Source organism: Raphanus sativus, chromosome 5, assembly GCF_000801105.2.
Source record: "Raphanus sativus cultivar WK10039 chromosome 5, ASM80110v3, whole genome shotgun sequence".
Classification (NCBI taxonomy): domain Eukaryota; kingdom Viridiplantae; phylum Streptophyta; class Magnoliopsida; order Brassicales; family Brassicaceae; genus Raphanus; species Raphanus sativus.
Genome location: NC_079515.1, coordinates 36,881,892 through 36,898,317, shown reverse-complemented (window position 1 = coordinate 36,898,317; position 16,426 = coordinate 36,881,892). Strand labels below are relative to the sequence as shown.

General features: G+C 36.5%; 5 protein-coding genes across 6 annotated transcripts; 1 reads left to right on the top strand and 4 right to left on the bottom strand.

Moving 5' to 3' along the window:
* Nucleotides 1-788: 788 nt before the first annotated feature.
* Nucleotides 789-2,423, top strand: LOC108830345 (ribosome biogenesis protein BRX1 homolog 1). Its single transcript, XM_018603948.2, has 7 exons — nucleotides 789-1,175; nucleotides 1,251-1,329; nucleotides 1,428-1,552; nucleotides 1,639-1,740; nucleotides 1,828-1,896; nucleotides 1,984-2,082; nucleotides 2,167-2,423. The coding sequence occupies exons 1-7, from the start codon at nucleotides 834-836 to the stop codon at nucleotides 2,302-2,304; spliced, it is 954 nt and encodes a 317-aa protein (XP_018459450.1). The 5' UTR covers nucleotides 789-833; the 3' UTR covers nucleotides 2,305-2,423.
* A 179-nt stretch (nucleotides 2,424-2,602) lies between these two features.
* Nucleotides 2,603-6,755, bottom strand: LOC108830344 (choline transporter protein 1). 2 transcript variants are annotated; one of them, XM_018603947.2, is made up of 11 exons: nucleotides 6,484-6,755; nucleotides 6,036-6,394; nucleotides 5,818-5,963; nucleotides 5,560-5,743; nucleotides 5,405-5,478; nucleotides 5,200-5,313; nucleotides 4,310-4,936; nucleotides 4,004-4,231; nucleotides 3,319-3,918; nucleotides 3,001-3,099; nucleotides 2,603-2,920 (listed from the first exon to the last, which is right to left on the bottom strand). In XM_018603947.2, exons 1-9 carry the CDS (start codon nucleotides 6,663-6,665, stop codon nucleotides 3,739-3,741), a joined length of 2,094 nt encoding a protein of 697 aa, XP_018459449.1. In that variant the 5' UTR covers nucleotides 6,666-6,755; the 3' UTR covers nucleotides 2,603-2,920; nucleotides 3,001-3,099; nucleotides 3,319-3,738. The 2 variants fall into 2 exon arrangements, with proteins under 2 accessions (XP_018459449.1, XP_056841975.1); XM_056985995.1 differs by having other exon boundaries at nucleotides 3,001-3,091.
* Nucleotides 6,756-7,978: 1,223 nt separating this feature from the next.
* On the bottom strand, nucleotides 7,979-8,678 carry LOC108830336 (expansin-A12-like). The gene is made up of 2 exons (XM_018603938.1): nucleotides 8,608-8,678; nucleotides 7,979-8,291 (listed from the first exon to the last, which is right to left on the bottom strand). The coding sequence occupies exons 1-2, from the start codon at nucleotides 8,676-8,678 to the stop codon at nucleotides 7,979-7,981; spliced, it is 384 nt and encodes a 127-aa protein (XP_018459440.1).
* LOC108830346 (choline transporter protein 1) lies at nucleotides 8,158-11,492 on the bottom strand. The gene is made up of 9 exons (XM_018603949.2): nucleotides 11,209-11,492; nucleotides 10,764-11,122; nucleotides 10,546-10,691; nucleotides 10,292-10,475; nucleotides 10,146-10,219; nucleotides 9,948-10,061; nucleotides 9,096-9,722; nucleotides 8,608-9,006; nucleotides 8,158-8,291 (listed from the first exon to the last, which is right to left on the bottom strand). Exons 1-8 carry the CDS (start codon nucleotides 11,388-11,390, stop codon nucleotides 8,716-8,718), a joined length of 1,977 nt encoding a protein of 658 aa, XP_018459451.1. The 5' UTR covers nucleotides 11,391-11,492; the 3' UTR covers nucleotides 8,158-8,291; nucleotides 8,608-8,715.
* Nucleotides 11,493-12,394: 902 nt separating this feature from the next.
* LOC108830342 (expansin-A12) lies at nucleotides 12,395-13,851 on the bottom strand. The gene is made up of 3 exons (XM_018603945.2): nucleotides 13,662-13,851; nucleotides 13,253-13,562; nucleotides 12,395-12,959 (listed from the first exon to the last, which is right to left on the bottom strand). The coding sequence occupies exons 1-3, from the start codon at nucleotides 13,792-13,794 to the stop codon at nucleotides 12,647-12,649; spliced, it is 756 nt and encodes a 251-aa protein (XP_018459447.1). The 5' UTR covers nucleotides 13,795-13,851; the 3' UTR covers nucleotides 12,395-12,646.
* Between the last annotated feature and the right edge of the window lie 2,575 nt (nucleotides 13,852-16,426).

The window sequence follows — 16,426 nt, the reverse complement described above, 5'->3', positions numbered from 1 at the left end:
AGTGTCCCCATCTTATGTCTATATCTATAATACACTATTATGTTAGTCCAAATTGTATTGGTTACTATTAGATTAGTGGTTCACAATACATTTGTAGTACACTGTTATTTTAATCCAAATCGTATTGGTTAATATTATATTAATGTTTGCACTATACAATTATATTTATAATACACCAATGAAAAACTATTAATACAAAAAACAGTTTTCATTGTTTTTAAACAATATGGACAAACTCGAAATTATATAAAACTACATTATGTGAAATAGAAAAACTCTAAATTGTATTGAATACTATAGAATATATGTTATGTGTTAAAACAAAAATAAAATCTGCGCAGTCGCGCGGGTCATGATCTAGTATGATCTTAAAGTATGTGTAACATTAATATAAATATTTTAAATAAAATGAAAGATGTAAACTAGAAAAATAAAGGTAAATATTCATATGTTCAGTTATCTTCGGATATCCATTTGGGTTCAGGTATTATCCGTTCGGGTTCGGATATCTAATTTCTCCTAACTTAATATCCATTCGGGTATTTTGCTTCTTCGGTTTGGATTTTGGTTCGGTTTTTGGGTCGGATTTGGATGCCACTTCAGGTATCGGGTACTGTGTAGATTACAACCTTTTACATGTGAGTTTTAATGGTTGGGTCACCGAAATTTCTCTTCGCATCTCTTCTACTCTCTATAAGCCCATTAAAAGCTCGGCCCATATTTCAATTACTAAAACGTCGTCGTTTGCTCTTGAAACAAGTCGTCGCTTCGGTACTAAAACCCTAAAAAGATATTTTCGGTTTCCGATTCTCTCTCATCTTCGTCGTCTCGCAATGGGGAAGAAGAGAAAGCACAGCGAGACCGAACAGGCGGCACCGTTGAAGAAAGACGACTCTGCTCCGGAGAGACCCAAAAGAACTCTACTGGGCTGGAAAGAAAAGGCCCAAGATGCAGAAGAACCCAAACCAGCAGCGCCTGAGTTCAGGAACAAAGAGAAGGTCCTCGTCACATGCTCACGTCGCATAAGTTTCAGGTACCGACATCTGATGCTGAACATCGTGTCGCTTCTACCTCACTGTAAGAAAGATAGTAAGGTCGAAGCTAAGAGCAGTAAAGGCGCCACTCTTAATGAGCTTGTTGAGCTTAAAGGCTCTTCTTCCTGCTTGTTCTTTGAGGTAAAGTTTCAATCTTTATCACCTCTATAGGCTTAGTAAACTGTAAAGTTAATATCTTTTGTTGTTGGGTTTCAGTGTAGGAAGCATAAAGATCTTTACTTGTGGATGGTTAAGTCTCCTAGTGGTCCCTCTGTTAAGTTCTTGGTTAATGCTGGTACTTACTTCTCTCTAGTCCCTTAGTATTGTCGTTGGTGGAGAAGCTAATCATTCTTCAGCTTATGTGTATTTTTTTGTTCTGTCTTATGGTGAAAGTTCACACAATGGAGGAGCTGAAACTAACTGGAAACCATCTGAAAGGGTCACGCCCACTCTTGACATTCTCATCTAACTTTGATAAAGATGTACACTGGAAGCTTCTGAAAGAGATGTTAACGCAGGTTTGTTATTGTTTCTTCCTGGTTTTGTGTTTTGGTTAAATGCATCATGCTGATTAGTTAGTTTTCTCCTATCTATCTCTTCCCAGGTTTTTGGAATCCCCAAGGAACATAGAAAGTCTAAACCTTACCATGACCATGTCTTTGCTTTCTCCATTGTTGATGACCATATATGGTTCCGTAATTACCAGGTTTTGGTTTAACTTTTAAGTATCTTTTGAGATTAGATCAACTGGTGTTTCAGTTTAGTTTGAACTTAGTCAAATTGTCTGTTGCAGATATCGGTACCTCATAATGAGGCAGAGAAGGTTGCAAGAGGTGGTCTGGATAAAATGACACTTGTTGAGGTCTGGCTATTAACTGTTTAGTAACAATAGTTTACGTGATTTTGATTAGTTAATGTTGATTGAAGTTATTGAATTTGGATGATGCAGGTTGGTCCAAGGTTTTGTTTAAATCCGATTAAGATATTTGGAGGCAGCTTTGGAGGTCCAACTCTTTACGAGAACCCATTCTATGTATCTCCAAACCAGGTACTGAGTTTTGTCTATAAACAGCTTGATTGAGGGAACACAGTGTAAATCATATGTTTTACTTTTTGATATTATTCCTTAAAGATTCGAGCATTGGAGAAAAGAAATAAGGCAGGGAAGTTTGCAAAGAAGATCAAAGCAAAAACGAGGAAAAAGATGCATGAGCTTTCGAACCCATTGGAGCCTGATGAGTTTGCTGACATGTGGAAGGATGATGAATGATTGATAGAGTTCTAATCAATTTTTTTTTTGCTGTTGTAAACTTCCACATATTCATAGAATCATCAAACACATTTTTGTGTGAACGGCTCTTTACTCTGTTTTATTTATCTGTTTTTTTTATTTTCAAATTAACGAGTTAATGGATCAAGGAACTCATCATGGGTTCCTGAGTTCCTTGATCCATCATGGGTTTAAAGGAACTCATCATGGGTATCAAGAAACTAACCATCCCAGGGCATCAAGGAACTCATCATGGGTTTAAAGGATATGAGACTTTTACTTGACAGAACACACAGCATGAAAGGGAGAAAGTAAGAGGATTTTTTTTTGATAACACAAACATGTATGCTTAGAAACTTCAAGTACCAAAACCTTATTGAGATTATTTGCCAACAAGTAACTGCATCACCACAAGCCTTGGAACAAACAGGATGTTACCATACATCTAAAAAAACAAAAACAAAAACAAAAACTCAACTGATGGAACTTGGGTAGATTCAGACACTACCATCACCATCAGCAGCACCACCAGCTTGTGACTCAGCAGCTCTCATACCTTCAGCCAAAGCACGTGCCCTGTTCTGGGTTTGTCTCTCTACAGCAACCATGTATAAACCTAATACAATCATATATCTGGTAGGTTAACAACACGGTTGTCTCCCAGAGTAAACAAAAAACATTAATAAGATCAATTACCGATTGCACTTCCAAGTGCACATCCCCATAGAATCCTCATTGACCACTTATCGCTGATCACTCCTCTAGAACCCATCATTTACTTCCTCACCTGTACCACTAAAAACGCAAACTTTATGACTTCAAACCATCAAAGTAACAATTTTTAAGCTTTCATCTGGGTCGACGGGTACACTAGAGCCTTAAAGAGTTCTTGTACGTATCTGAAAACAATCCTATCTACCCTCGTCGTTGAAGAAGAAACAAAGAGGAGGAACACAAAGCAGTGGGATTGCTCGAAACGTAGATCGGAGGAGTAAGAAGCGAGTAGGAGCTTACCTGAATACGTCGCCGACCGGAGGAGTGAGAACGGAGAAGACAATAGTTGACGGTGGGAAAATGAAACAGAAGTGGGCTTTTTTTTATAAGAGTAAAACTATGAAGGATTTAGTCCACAATATATAAAACATAAAAGACTGCATACATATTTCTATATGTATCCTCAAACTTCAGAAAAATCACATTTTTCCTTTTTTTTTTCTTTTCTAATTGTTGCATCTAACATGTAATAAGGACCCCTATATTTTTGGTTTCAGAATCAAAGATCATCATCATCAAACCATCTGACATTACAAAATGCTTATAATAATAATAATAATAATGTTTTGACATAAACATAAGATTCCACTTCTTGAAACCATATAAAAGAAGAACAAAACTTATACAGTATGGAATCTATCAGTCAGTGGACAAAGTCTCTTAACCCTCTTCCTCATAATGATTGCTATCCAAAGTTTCAAGAAGAAGAGACGGTGCATGCTGAGCATTCCCTTGATTCTCTTCCGAGTCTTGACAAAACGAGAGTATGATTGTGTCTATCGACATCTCCACCACCCCAAAGAATAGTGTTGCCACAACATACCCCAAACCCCAACATGCCTGTTTCATAAACACACAAAAGAGTAGAGTGTCACAACCCACTTGAATCTAGAGGGAAAAGAAAAGTTTTTTTTTTTTTAATTACCAAAACGGGTAAGAGAGGGGAGGAGACTTTGTTGTGAGAAGAGCGGTACTTGTGTGAATCCAACATGAGAAACCCAAAGAGAGCACTGAAGAGACTCACACAGAGCTTCCCTAGAAACAATATCACATCTCCTATTACATTCACCTTCCCTATCCTCATTATGTTGTTTATTATCAGCTCTGTAGCTATTTCTGATGATTTGCAAAAGCTTTTCCCTGTTATACCAATCTGAAAACAAGAATCAAAAACTGAGCTTTGCTTTGCTTTTGTTAACAAGAAAAAAGTAAGTAAGAGACTTCTGTTTACCATTATGTAAGCATTGCGGTTAACCGATTTGATGGTCCACTCAATGCTTTTAAGACAACCACGTGAAGTGTAATAACCCATTCTCCCAAGCCAATGATCAGGCGTGGTCCCTCTCACTTTCGTCCTACGACGAATAGCTTCAAGAATGAACCTAACAGACTCCACAAAAGAGACCACGAGCGAACCAAGAGCCACAGATCCCAAGTTGTAGCGTGCAAGCCGCTTCATCGAGGCGAAAACAGGAAGAAACGGTATCTCTGGCGATGCTGCTTCTTCCCCTTGAGCCCAATAATAGGAAGCAACAGAGCCAGCAATGACTGTAGCTGAAGATGCAATGAAGAACTGTGTGGCCCAGTAGCAGCCAAAGAGATGGAAGAATATGGCAACTGTAATGTGAGGAGTGTAACGTATGCTGTAACCACAGCAATGCTCGCAGTTCACTTTCTTTAAAACGAGATCGTACGCGCAGCAGTTAGTGTTGTTGCAGTTGTTCTGAACAACTTGACCCGAACTGAATAGATAGAGAGCTGCTGATAGCCAGAACATATAGAATATTGCTAGCATCGCGTATGGTATAGCTGGGAATATAATCAGAGCTTGCACTTCTCCTATTACTTTAGCAGCTACCTGAAATAAAAAACTTGTTAAGTTTGGACTTATCACGAGCTTCCAACTTAAAATCAATTGGCCATAAAAAGTGGATTGGCCTGGGAGCATGTTTATTGGAGGTTCTTAGGGTGGGGTTCTTAGCGGAATATATTTAAGAGCCGGTTCTTAGCTTTTTTAGTTAAAAGTTAAAGACGTGTTCTTATATTCCGCTAAGAACCCCCAATAAACATGCTCTTAGCCCTTTAGCTAAAAGCCATACTAGTGACCATACTAATATTCACCTTGAGGACTGATGTGGCCATAAGGATACGGCGAATGATGGCTATAGAAGTGAGGATAGCAACAGCTGAGATGAAAGTCATCAGAATAGCGACTATACGGACATGAGTCAGCTCCTGGAGAACAAAGCAAACTGCAAATAAGCATTGAGACTTAACGGTCTCATAATTTAATGTATTTGAGAAAGTGGATGATATTGAAACTTACTCGACCATACACATGAATGTATGGATCATGCTCACCGATGATAGGTGTTACAGCATCATCCCCAATCCATCCAGCTACAAAAAGACACATATTGAGTTCCAAAGTAACTTGAAACACAGAGAGAGAGAGAGACATGCGATTCTTTAAAACCAAACCTTTCAAGTAGTAGAAGATGGTGACAGATATTAAAAGCATGTTGAAAAGGACAACAGTTATCCAGGGCATGGCAGCTACAAAGTGACGGATAAGGAGCAGCCAGACAATGGATAGAAACAACGGGACAAGGCCTCCACATACAATCAATACTGGCCATGACTTGCCAATATCAGCCACATACCTCTGCAATTAAATATAAACCGCTTAGAACAAACATTCTTCATGTCAGTAGATGTAAGATGATCAATTGTACTGACCTTTAGAACCGAGGCACGAGAGTTCATTGATCTTCTGATAGATTTGTCAATGATCATATCCTCTTGAATACTCACACCACCCATCTGCTGCCAATGTCGCAGGGATGAGTTCGAAGCACGAGCTATATACTGACAGCTCCAATAAACTACATTAATTAAAGAAAAAAAAGTTCAGTAACAAAACAAAAAGACTGAACCTTTGTTGTGCTGCTCTTTACCATTGACGCTAGGGAAGATGATAGGGTAACAAGGACCCTGGAGCTGAAGAGAGGAGTTCCTCATTTCAGGAGTAAGAAACTCAAAGTAATCATAGTTCCTGTCGATCCAATCATCCATCTTGAGACGTATCTCGCCATCTGGATAGTCACAGACCCAGTTGAGAGTATCATCCGAAGGTTCAGGGCAGTCCAAGAGACAGATAGTCCTAGCGTTACCCAATGTGAGCTCCCCATCTTTCAGACCACTTTCGTAGACTTGGTTAGGGTTTAGCCAGTATCTAAGCTCGAGCTGAGTAAGGTCACGGTGACGGTGGTTGCTACCACACACATTCCCTTCGTAGTCTAATCCATATGTGAGTCTGAACCAAAAAAAAATCAATACTTTAGTACACAGATAGTACTAAAGACACAGACTTTGGCTTAAAGATTAGTTCCATGGAAGCTTTACCTTAATGGGTTTCCTTGGTTGAAACCAAAGCTGGAGTTGACAATCATTGAGACCCAAAAGGCAATGAAGATGACGAGGAAGGTAATGTCTCTGCACTTTCTGTTGTGTTTGATGATCCCATCTTTGTCACTCCCATCACTTGAGGTGTATCTTCCAATCACAGCTCCTAGAGGTCCTCTCATCTTTTTCCTCTTTCCTCTTTCCACTGTCTGAAAACCCTCGAAGAACAAGCACAGGAGGGTAAAGACTAAAGAGTGTCTTCTCTCTCTTTCTCAAGTGTTCGTTGTTCAAGGAGAGTGTGAAAGTGTTTGAAGGGTATTAATGTCTTTTAGACTGTGTTTGTGTGTTATTATTAAAAGTGAATTTCTTTTTGGTAAAAGAATATAAATTTAATGTGGTTACTGTTCAATCTATCTTCCGTGGGAACATGAAAAGAATCCATGTCTGGTTTTGATGGGCTTTGAGTGTTTTTACCATTTTTAATTCCTTCCTTAATGTGTAACCCATTTTAAAACGAAAGTGTTCTTTTTTTTCTTATTATTCCCTCTGTGAGATCTGCAAATGTAACTGTTTTAACGCCATTCATTTGATTAAATATTCCTTTATTCAACTTTTTCAGTTGTTTATATTATTTAAACATGAATGAAAAGGGCCACTACAACTTAATTGATGGCAAAACAAAGTTATGTGTAGAAATAGAAAATTGGTTTTCATTTAAATAATAAATTATTCTTAAAAGTTTGTGTCAATCTGATGATAATAGAACTAGATGTGGTTAACCAGTGAAAATTATGAGAAAGTTTTGTTGTTTCTTGGCTAATTTGTTATTGAACTCACAGAAAGCTTGCTAAAGTTGGTTTTACTTACTTTAAGTATGACAGCAATAACTATTACTATTGTTTCTGTATTTGAAAATTCAAAACTCTTGGAGAATATAATAAAAATGTACTGTATCAGAAAACTGAAAAGCATGGGCTCCTTGCTTTTTCCAAATATTTATTGTATATTTATTCATCTTGGTATAATATTTTTATTTCTATCAAGTATCATTTTTAGCAAAAGAGTTGTTTCCAGTTACGGGTACAGGTAGACTGTACCGACAAGTGACAATAAATAACACGTGGATTTCTTGATCATATTACATTTAGTTGCTCTTGTCAATTGTTTTTTTTTTTGACTAAACTCTTGTCAATTGTTTTGGTTAAGATATCTAATTGTAATAAAATTGGAAGCTAATTAAAAATGTTGTCTCCACTAATATTAGATTCAGCAAAACTCTTGTAACCTTTCGAGTAATGCTCATACATAAATGAGAAACCACTTCGACAAAAGAAATTAAGCATGGAATTATTTATTAGTAATAAAATAAAGATCAAAGGAACATTCCCCCAAAAAAATAAAGGGCGAAGTTCATAAATAAGCAAAGAGTTGAAAATTAGCCTCACAAATAATAAAAAGCAAGCAAGACTTCGTAATTGTATCAAAGACCTTGTACTCAGTGAAACTGGCCTCCAGAAGAGAAGGTTTGACCGAACCACCAAGTAGAAGGAACAACGTTTACGAACGTCATCGTTTTACCGTCAAGAAGAGTAACTCTAAAAGAGAGTCTCTGTCCACGGAGATCGCCGGAGCTCTGCCAGTTAGCACCCCAGTTACGAGTCATTTGAAGCCAAGTCTTTCCCCTTGATCCTCTCACCGCAACCGCTCTCACCGCGCCGCTGGCGCCAATGTTTGATAGTATTACCATATTGAAATTACCTTGCCCTCTCATCGTGAACCTCACACCTCCTCTTCTTCTGCATCCCACCCTACATAATATGACACACTACAAATTTAGTAAGAGGATTTGAATGATGCTATATTTGTATGTGACTTAATTATTTATATATGTTTTTATCAAAAAAAAAGTTTTAACGAGATGAGTTAGCTAGAGGAAATATTGTTTATTTGCGTTTGAGATTTTTAAATATATTTGATATATTTAGCAAAAAAATAATATATATTTGATATAGTATTATGTGGAATTTAGCTATAAACAACACTATTGAGCATCAGTTAACAAACTCAATGAGAAATGGAATATTATATGTTCTTTTAGAACAAATAGAACATATATTATGTTACCGGCGGTAGAAGACGGGGACGATGCCTTCATTGCCGCGACGGGCGATGCGGAAGAAAGCAGGCATGGACATGTCGAAGTGGTGGCGAGGGAGATTGCACCAACCTCCATTATTGTTCGATGGACATGTCGAAGTGGTGGCGAGGGAGATTGCACCAACCTCCATTAATTACCAAAACGGGTAAGAGAGGGGAGGAGACTTTGTTGTGAGAAGAGCGGTACTTGTGTGAATCCAACATGAGAAACCCAAAGAGAGCACTGAAGAGACTCACACAAAGCTTCCCTAGAAACAATATCACATCTCCTATTACATTCACCTTCCCTATCCTCATTATGTTGTTTATGATCAGCTCTGTTGCTATTTCTGATGATTTGCAAAAGCTTTTCCCTGTTATACCAATCTGAAAACAAGACAACAACACTTTATATAAAAAAACTGAGCTTTCTTTTGTTAAAACAAAAAAAAAGAAAGTAAGAGACTTCTGTTTACCATTATGTAAGCATTGCGGTTAACCGATTTGATAGTCCACTCAACGCTTTTAAGACAACCACGTGAAGTGTAATGACCCATTCTCCCAAGCCAGTGATCAGGCGTGGTCCCTCTCACTTTCGTCCTACGACGAATACCTTCAAGAATGAACCTAACAGACTCCACAAAAGAGACCACGAGCGAACCAAGAGCCACTGATCCCAAGTTGTAGCGTGCGAGCCGCTTCATCGAGGCGAAAGCAGGAAGAAAAGGTATCTCTGGCGATGCTGCTTCTTCCCCTTGAGCCCAGTAATAGGAAGCAACAGAGCCAGCAATCACTGTTGCTGAAGAAGCAATGAAGAACTGTGTGGCCCAATAGCAACCAAATAGATGGAAGAATATGGCAACTGTGATGTGAGGAGTGTAACGTATGCTGTAACCACAGCAATGCTCGCAGTTCATTTTCTTTAACGCGAGATCGTACGCGCAGCAGTTGGTGTTGTTGCAGCTGTTCTGAACAACTTGACCCGAACTGAATAGATAGAGAGCTGCTGATAGCCAGAACATATAGAATATTGCTAGCATTGCGTATGGTATAGCTGGGAATATAATCAGAGCTTGCACTTCTCCTATTACTTTAGCAGCTACCTGAAATAAAAACATGTTAAGTTCAGACTTATCACCTAGAGCTTCCAACTTAAAATCAATTGGCGATAAAAAAAGTGGATTGGCCTCAGAGCATGTTTATTCAAGGAATATATTTAAGAGCCGGTTCTTAGCTTTTTTAGTTAAGAGACGGGTTCTTATATTCCGCTAAGAACCCCCAATAAACATGCTCTTAGCCATTTAGCTAAAAGCCATACTAATACTCACCTTGAGGACTGATGTGGCCATAAGGATACGGCGAATGATAGCTATAGAAGTGAGGATAGCAACAGCTGAGATGAAAGTCATCAGAATGGCGACAATACGGACATGAGTCAGCTCCTGGAGAACAAGCAAATAACCATTGAGACTTAACGGTCTCGTAATTTAATGTACTTTGACAAGTGGAGTGATGTTGAAACTTACTCGACCATACACATGAATGTATGGATCATGCTCACCGATGATAGGCGTTACAGCATCATCCCCAATCCATCCAGCTACAAAAAAAAAACACACATATTGAGTCCAATGAAACACAGAGAGAGACATTCAATTCTTTAAAACCAAACCTTTCAAGTAGTAGAAGATGGTGACAGATATTAAAAGCATGTTGAAAAGGACAACAGTTATCCAGGGCATGGCAGCTACAAAGTGACGTATAAGGAGCAGCCAGACAATGGATAGAAACAACGGGACAAGGCCTCCACAAACAATCAACACAGGCCATGACTTGCCAATATCAGCCACATAGCGCTGCAATTAAAAATAAACCGCTTAGAAAACATTCTTCATGACAGTAGATAAGATGATCAATTGTACTAACCTTAAGAACCGAGGCACGAGAGTTCATTGATCTTCTGATAGATTTGTCAATGATCATATCCTCTTGAATACTCACACCACCCATCTGCTGCCAATGGCGCAGGGATGAGTTCGAAGCACGAGCTATATACTGACAGCTCCAATAAACTACATTAATTAAAAAAAAAAAGTTCATTAACAAAACAGAGAAACAAAACAAAAAGACTGAACCTTTGTTACCATTGACGCTAGGGAAGATGATAGGGTAACAAGGACCCTGGAGCTGAAGAGAGGAGTTCCTCATTTCAGGAGTAAGAAACTCAAAGTAATCATAGTTCCTGTCGATCCAATCATCCATCTTGAGACGTATCTCGCCGTCTGGATAGTCACAGACCCAGTTGAGAGTATCATCCGAAGGCTCAGGGCAGTCCAGGAGACAGATAGTCCTAGCGTTACCCAACGTGAGCTCCCCATCTTTCAGACCACTTTCGTAGACTTGGTTAGGGTTTAGCCAGTATCTAAGCTCGAGCTGAGTAAGGTCACGGTGACGGTGGTTGCTACCACACACATTGCCTTCGTAGTCTAATCCATATGTGAGTCTGAACAAAAAAATCAATACTTTAGTACACAGATAGTACTAAAGGCAGAGACTTTGGCTTAAAGCTTAGTTCCATGGAAGCTTTACCTTAATGGGTTACCTTGGTTGAAACCAAAGCTGGAGTTGACAATCATTGAGACCCAAAAGGCAATGAAGATGACGAGAAAGGTGATGTCTCTGCACTTTCTGTTGTGCTTGATAATCCCATCTTTGTCACTCCCATCACTTGAGGTGTATCTTCCAATCACAGCTCCCAGAGGTCCTCTCATCTTTTTCCTCTTTCCACTGTCTGAAAACCCTCGAAGAACAAGCACAGGAGGGTAAAGACTAAAGAGTGTCTTCTCTCTCTTTCTGAGTGTTCGTTGTTCGAGGAGAGTGTGAAAGTGTTTTAAGGGTATTAATGTCTTTTAGACTGTGTTTGTGTGTTATTATTAAAAGTGACTTTCTTTTTGGTAAAAAAGATAGAAATTTAATGTGGTACTGTTCAATCTATCTTCCGTGGGAACATGAAAAGAATCCATGTCTGGTTCTGATGGGCTTTGAGTGTTTTTTTACCATTTTAAATTCTTTGTTCTTCTGCTTTTTGTGTATAGATTTAAAACGAAACTGTTTTCTTTTTCTTATTCCCTCTGTTGAGATCTGCAAATGTAACTGTTTTAACGCCACTCATTTGATTAAATATCCGTTTATTCAACTTTTTCAGTTGTTTATATATTTAAACATGAATGAAAAGGGCCACTACAACTTAATTGATGGCAGAACAAAGTTATGTGTAGAAATAGAAAATTGGTTTTCATTTAAATAATAAATTATTCTTGAAAGCTTGTGTTAATCTGATGATAATATAACTGGATGTGGTTAACCAGTGAAAATTATGAGAAAGTTTTGTTGTTTCTTGACTAATTTGTTATTGAACTCACAGAAAGCTTGCTAAAGTTGGTTTACTTACTTTAAGTATGATAGCAATAACTATTACTATTGTTTCTGTATTTGAAAATTCAACTCTTGGAGAATATAATAAAAAATGTACTGTATCAGAAAACTGAAAAGCATGGGCTCCTTGCTTTTTCCAAATATTTATTGTATATTTATTCATCTTGGTATAATATTTTTATTTCTACCATCATTTTTAGCAAAAGAGTTGTTTCCAGTTACGGGTACGGGTAAGACTGTACTGACAAGTGACAATAAATAACACGTGGATTTCTTGATCATATTACATTTCTTGCTCTTGTATTAATAATTGACTTTTGTAAAAAAATTGGAACCTAATTAAAAATGTTATCTCCATTAATATAAATTCAGCAAAACTCGTGTAACCTTTCGAGTAATGCTCATACATAAATGAGAAACCACTTCGGCAAAAGAAATTACGCATGGAAGTATTAGTAATAAAATAAAGATCAAAGGAACATTCCCCAAAAAAAACAAAGGGCGAAGTTCATAAATAAGCAAAGAGTTGAAAATTAGCCACACATTTATGAAATAGCAAGCAAGAGTTCGTAATTGTATCAAGACCTTGTACTCAGTGAAACTGGCCTCGAGAAGAGAAGGTTTGACCGAACCACCAAGAAGAAGGAACAACGTTTAAGAACGTCATCGTTTTACGGTCAAGAAGAGTAACTCTAAAAGATAGTCTCTGTCCACGGAGATCGCCGGAGCTCTGCCAGTTAGCCCCCCAGTTACGAGTCATCTGAAGCCAAGTCTTTCCCCTTGATCCTCTCACCGCAACCGCTTTCACCGCGCCGCTGGCGCCAACGTTTGATAGTATTACCATATTGAAATTACCTTGCCCTCTCATCGTGAACCTCACACCTCCTCTTCTTCTGCATCCCACCCTACATAATATGACACACTACAAATTTAGTAAGAGGATTTGAATGATGCTATATTTGTATGTGACTTAATTATTTATATATGTTTTTATCAAAAAATAAAACAGTTTTAACGAGATGAGTTAGCTAGAGGAAATATTGTTTATTTGCGTCTGAGAATTTTAAATATATATATTTGATATAGTATTATGTGGAATTTAGCTATAGACAACACTATTGAGCATCAGTTAAAAAACACAATGAGAAATGGAATATTATATGTTTTTTTAGAACAGATAGAACATATATTATGTTACCGGCGGTAGAAGACGGGGACGATGCCTTCATTACCGCGACGGGCGATGCGGAAGAAAGCAGGCATGGACATGTCGAAGTGGTGGCGAGGGAGATTGCACCAACCTCCATTATTGTTCGATGGACAGAAGTTTGTAGCCGTCACCGTCACTGCGGCTCCTCGGAGACACCACTTAGGATCCGCTCGATAGTCACACCTCACTTGGTAACACTCACCGCATGACTCACCGCTTCTGAATAGCGCACCACTTAGCGCTGCCGTATGGGCTCCGAATCCGGCGTGGTAAGGATTGTCATACCCACAAGCTCCGCCTATAATAGTATTCATCGAAATTAAGTTGGTTAGGAAAAAGAAAGGTTCGATATACAAAACAAAAGCATTAAACTATATAGCACAAATGGACTTTTTACCAAGTGAAGCAGGGCTATCATTAACACCATAATACGTTGCATGAGCACTAATCCAGCCATTAGAACACATCCCCACACTTAACGTACCAACCAGTAGAATAATCGTTACCAAGTATTTCCCCTTCATTTCCATATCAATATTTTATATTTTTCTTGATTGTGACAAAGCGAGATTGAAAGAAAATGTTTTAGTTTAAAAGTGATTGATTGATGGAGAATGAAGCCATTTGGACTCGTTTTATAGTGATCAGTATTAATAAATAACGCGTTTTGTCGGTGATTATTACGACTTGTTTCACTTACATGCACCGTAGTCTCTCAATCTCATGCATGTGTTCGTTATCTTTCTTAGTTTTTATTTTTATTTTTGCATAAAATTATCTTTCTTAGTTGGAACCTTTATTTTTTTTTATAACTCTTGAAAATTCTCTAATAATTGAATATCAGTATAAACGCAGGAGAGTATATAATATTTCTCGTTAGAAGTATAGGAAAACTTGATGTCACATGGAGTAGTTAGTTTTCCTTATTAACTTGGTGGAAGTTGTTTAAACAACATTACCCAATAAAAAAAGACAAAAAACACCATTAATATGTGTTCATAGCTCCAGTATGTAATAACAATTTAGCTTTCGTGGAGAATTACCCATAATACGCATCTAAATACCAATATTTGAATACTACAAGATACATATGTTTAGCAATTAGCACTAGTAGTATAGTAAATAGTGCTACTAAACATAGACTATATTATATACTCCCTCCGTTTCATATGTTGTTCTAACCTTATGCACACAGATTAAAAATATATTTAATTTTACATATTTCCAAAATAAAAACACTATTACCAATACAGCTAACCATGTATCAACCAATAGAAAAAATGAAAAAGAGAATATTATCAATAAATTTTGCATTGAAAATCGAAAACGACACTTGTTTTGAAACAAAAAATTTCCTTTAAAACGACTTATAATTTGAAACAGAGAGAGTACTGTGTTAGGTAATTAATGCCTCGGTATCTGACAGCAACTACCATTTGGTTCGGATATTTCAAATATATCAGTGAAAAAGATTGGCACGGTTGACATTAAACGTTTCTTATATATAGCTGAATATTTAGTTAAGGCTTCATCATGTCCGTATGTTCATTACTCATTGCTGTTTTCTACAAGAGTTTGAGATCTAGCTGCTACATTTCAAATTAAATTCTCCTATGATTTAAGTTTACAGATACATTTAATGAGAGTTCACGACAAAACTCTTTGTGAATGACCTGTTTTAGTCTACTGATAAGATGTGGGTATCCAATATAAATTAATCATAAAACAACGCGTTTTCTCATTACTGTTTAATTACTATATACACTAGGGTCTTTGCCCGGGCTACGCCCGGGATTTCTTCTTATAATTTTTAATTAATTTTAAATTGTATATTCTTATGTAAGTATATGTATTATATCAAAATTGACTGTTTTAAATATAATTAATACCCAAATTAATTTATTATTATTATTTATTATGTTGTCCAACGAATTTTTAAATGAATAAACTCAGGGGTTAATTGGTAATAAAGATAGATGTTTTGGACAATCATATTTTTGAAGCATTTTTTTAAAAAAAAATCAGATTTTAGTTATTAAAATTAAAGATAGAGTAAAAAAGTTTAAAAATGAAATATATTAGCTTTCAAAATCAACTTCTCTACGGAGTTTAGTTAGTGATTTGAAAATAAATGTATAGCAAAACAATTAAAATCAAATAAAAAAATTTGCTGCCTATTTTCTAAAGGTAAAAAAAAACTAAAACTACAGAACACCAATCAATCTCTCACTCTTTGTTTTTTTATTTATTATTAAAATTAATGGAAAGTGATGAGTAGTCAATATTCTTAAGTTTTAGCTAAATGTTTTGTTTCATATAAAACAATTGTTAAATCCACATTTGATTTAAAACTTTGTTATGTCTTTAGAATTATTGATTTTACTTTTTGAATTTCTACCCTCTCTACAAAGAAAATACAAACTGACATATAAAAGGGGTTTGTACATTATTTCAAATGATAAATAAGTCCATTAATATAATTAATTTACGGCTATACAATTATGATTTGATACACTAACCAAATTTCTTTAATTAAGGAAACTAAAAAATATTTTTTTTAGCTAAAGGTTAAGAAGATTTTTTTGATCAAGAACTAAGAGAAATAGAATTGTTTTACATGATTTCTGATTAAATTATGATTTAATCTGTTATTTTTAACAAAACCAAAAAAATTATGATAAAGAATAAATTGAATACAAATATCAAACGATAACTATTGTTCTCCAAACCAGGTTATGGAAACACATTACAAATAAAAATAAAACACAAACCAAACTAATCCAAAGGTTTCTTAAAAAAAAAACACCACCCAAAAATTGATCTTTAAATCATATAAACCGGACCATCACTCTGTCGACTGGGAAACACTACCCCTTCTCAAACACTACATACACCTGTATTATACTCAAAACTTTGGAGTATAGTATAGGATTGGCGATGCCCTGCAAGTGCATATAATTATGCAATGAGTATGTCAGAAAGCATGTTAAAAAGTCAATATTATCTTAAAAACAAATTCTTCTAAGTGTGAATAGCTCGGTCGGTATATGTTTCTATCTTCTCTTATTGAAAATAATGTCTCAACCTCTCAGTCACTCTTCAAGTTGAAACCTATTTCTTTACGAACTGGTCTTGATTCAAATTGCATGAAAAAAACATAGT

Excerpts from the sequence above, each read along its gene's own strand:
- LOC108830345 (XM_018603948.2), top strand. The coding sequence starts at position 834 with ATGGGGAAGAAGAGAAAGCACAGCGAGACCGAACAGGCGGCACCGTTG. Across the intron at positions 1,330-1,427 it reads TAAGTTCTTGGTTAATGCTG|TTCACACAATGGAGGAGCTG; the intron begins GTACTTACTTCT and ends TTATGGTGAAAG. Across the intron at positions 2,083-2,166 it reads TCTATGTATCTCCAAACCAG|ATTCGAGCATTGGAGAAAAG; the intron begins GTACTGAGTTTT and ends TATTCCTTAAAG.
- LOC108830344 (XM_018603947.2), bottom strand. The coding sequence starts at position 6,665 with ATGAGAGGACCTCTAGGAGCTGTGATTGGAAGATACACCTCAAGTGAT. Across the intron at positions 5,314-5,404 it reads ACATTCATGTGTATGGTCGA|GAGCTGACTCATGTCCGTAT; the intron begins GTAAGTTTCAAT and ends TTTGTTCTCCAG. Across the intron at positions 4,232-4,309 it reads ACCGCAATGCTTACATAATG|ATTGGTATAACAGGGAAAAG; the intron begins GTAAACAGAAGT and ends TCTTGTTTTCAG.
- LOC108830336 (XM_018603938.1), bottom strand. The coding sequence starts at position 8,678 with ATGTCCATGCCTGCTTTCTTCCGCATCGCCCGTCGCGGCAATGAAGGC. Across the intron at positions 8,292-8,607 it reads GTCCCCGTCTTCTACCGCCG|GGTGGGATGCAGAAGAAGAG; the intron begins GTAACATAATAT and ends CATATTATGTAG.
- LOC108830346 (XM_018603949.2), bottom strand. The coding sequence starts at position 11,390 with ATGAGAGGACCTCTGGGAGCTGTGATTGGAAGATACACCTCAAGTGAT. Across the intron at positions 10,476-10,545 it reads CTCGTGCCTCGGTTCTTAAG|CGCTATGTGGCTGATATTGG; the intron begins GTTAGTACAATT and ends TTTTAATTGCAG. Across the intron at positions 9,007-9,095 it reads ACCGCAATGCTTACATAATG|ATTGGTATAACAGGGAAAAG; the intron begins GTAAACAGAAGT and ends TCTTGTTTTCAG.
- LOC108830342 (XM_018603945.2), bottom strand. The coding sequence starts at position 13,794 with ATGGAAATGAAGGGGAAATACTTGGTAACGATTATTCTACTGGTTGGT. Across the intron at positions 13,563-13,661 it reads TGATAGCCCTGCTTCACTTG|GCGGAGCTTGTGGGTATGAC; the intron begins GTAAAAAGTCCA and ends ATACTATTATAG. Across the intron at positions 12,960-13,252 it reads GTCCCCGTCTTCTACCGCCG|GGTGGGATGCAGAAGAAGAG; the intron begins GTAACATAATAT and ends CATATTATGTAG.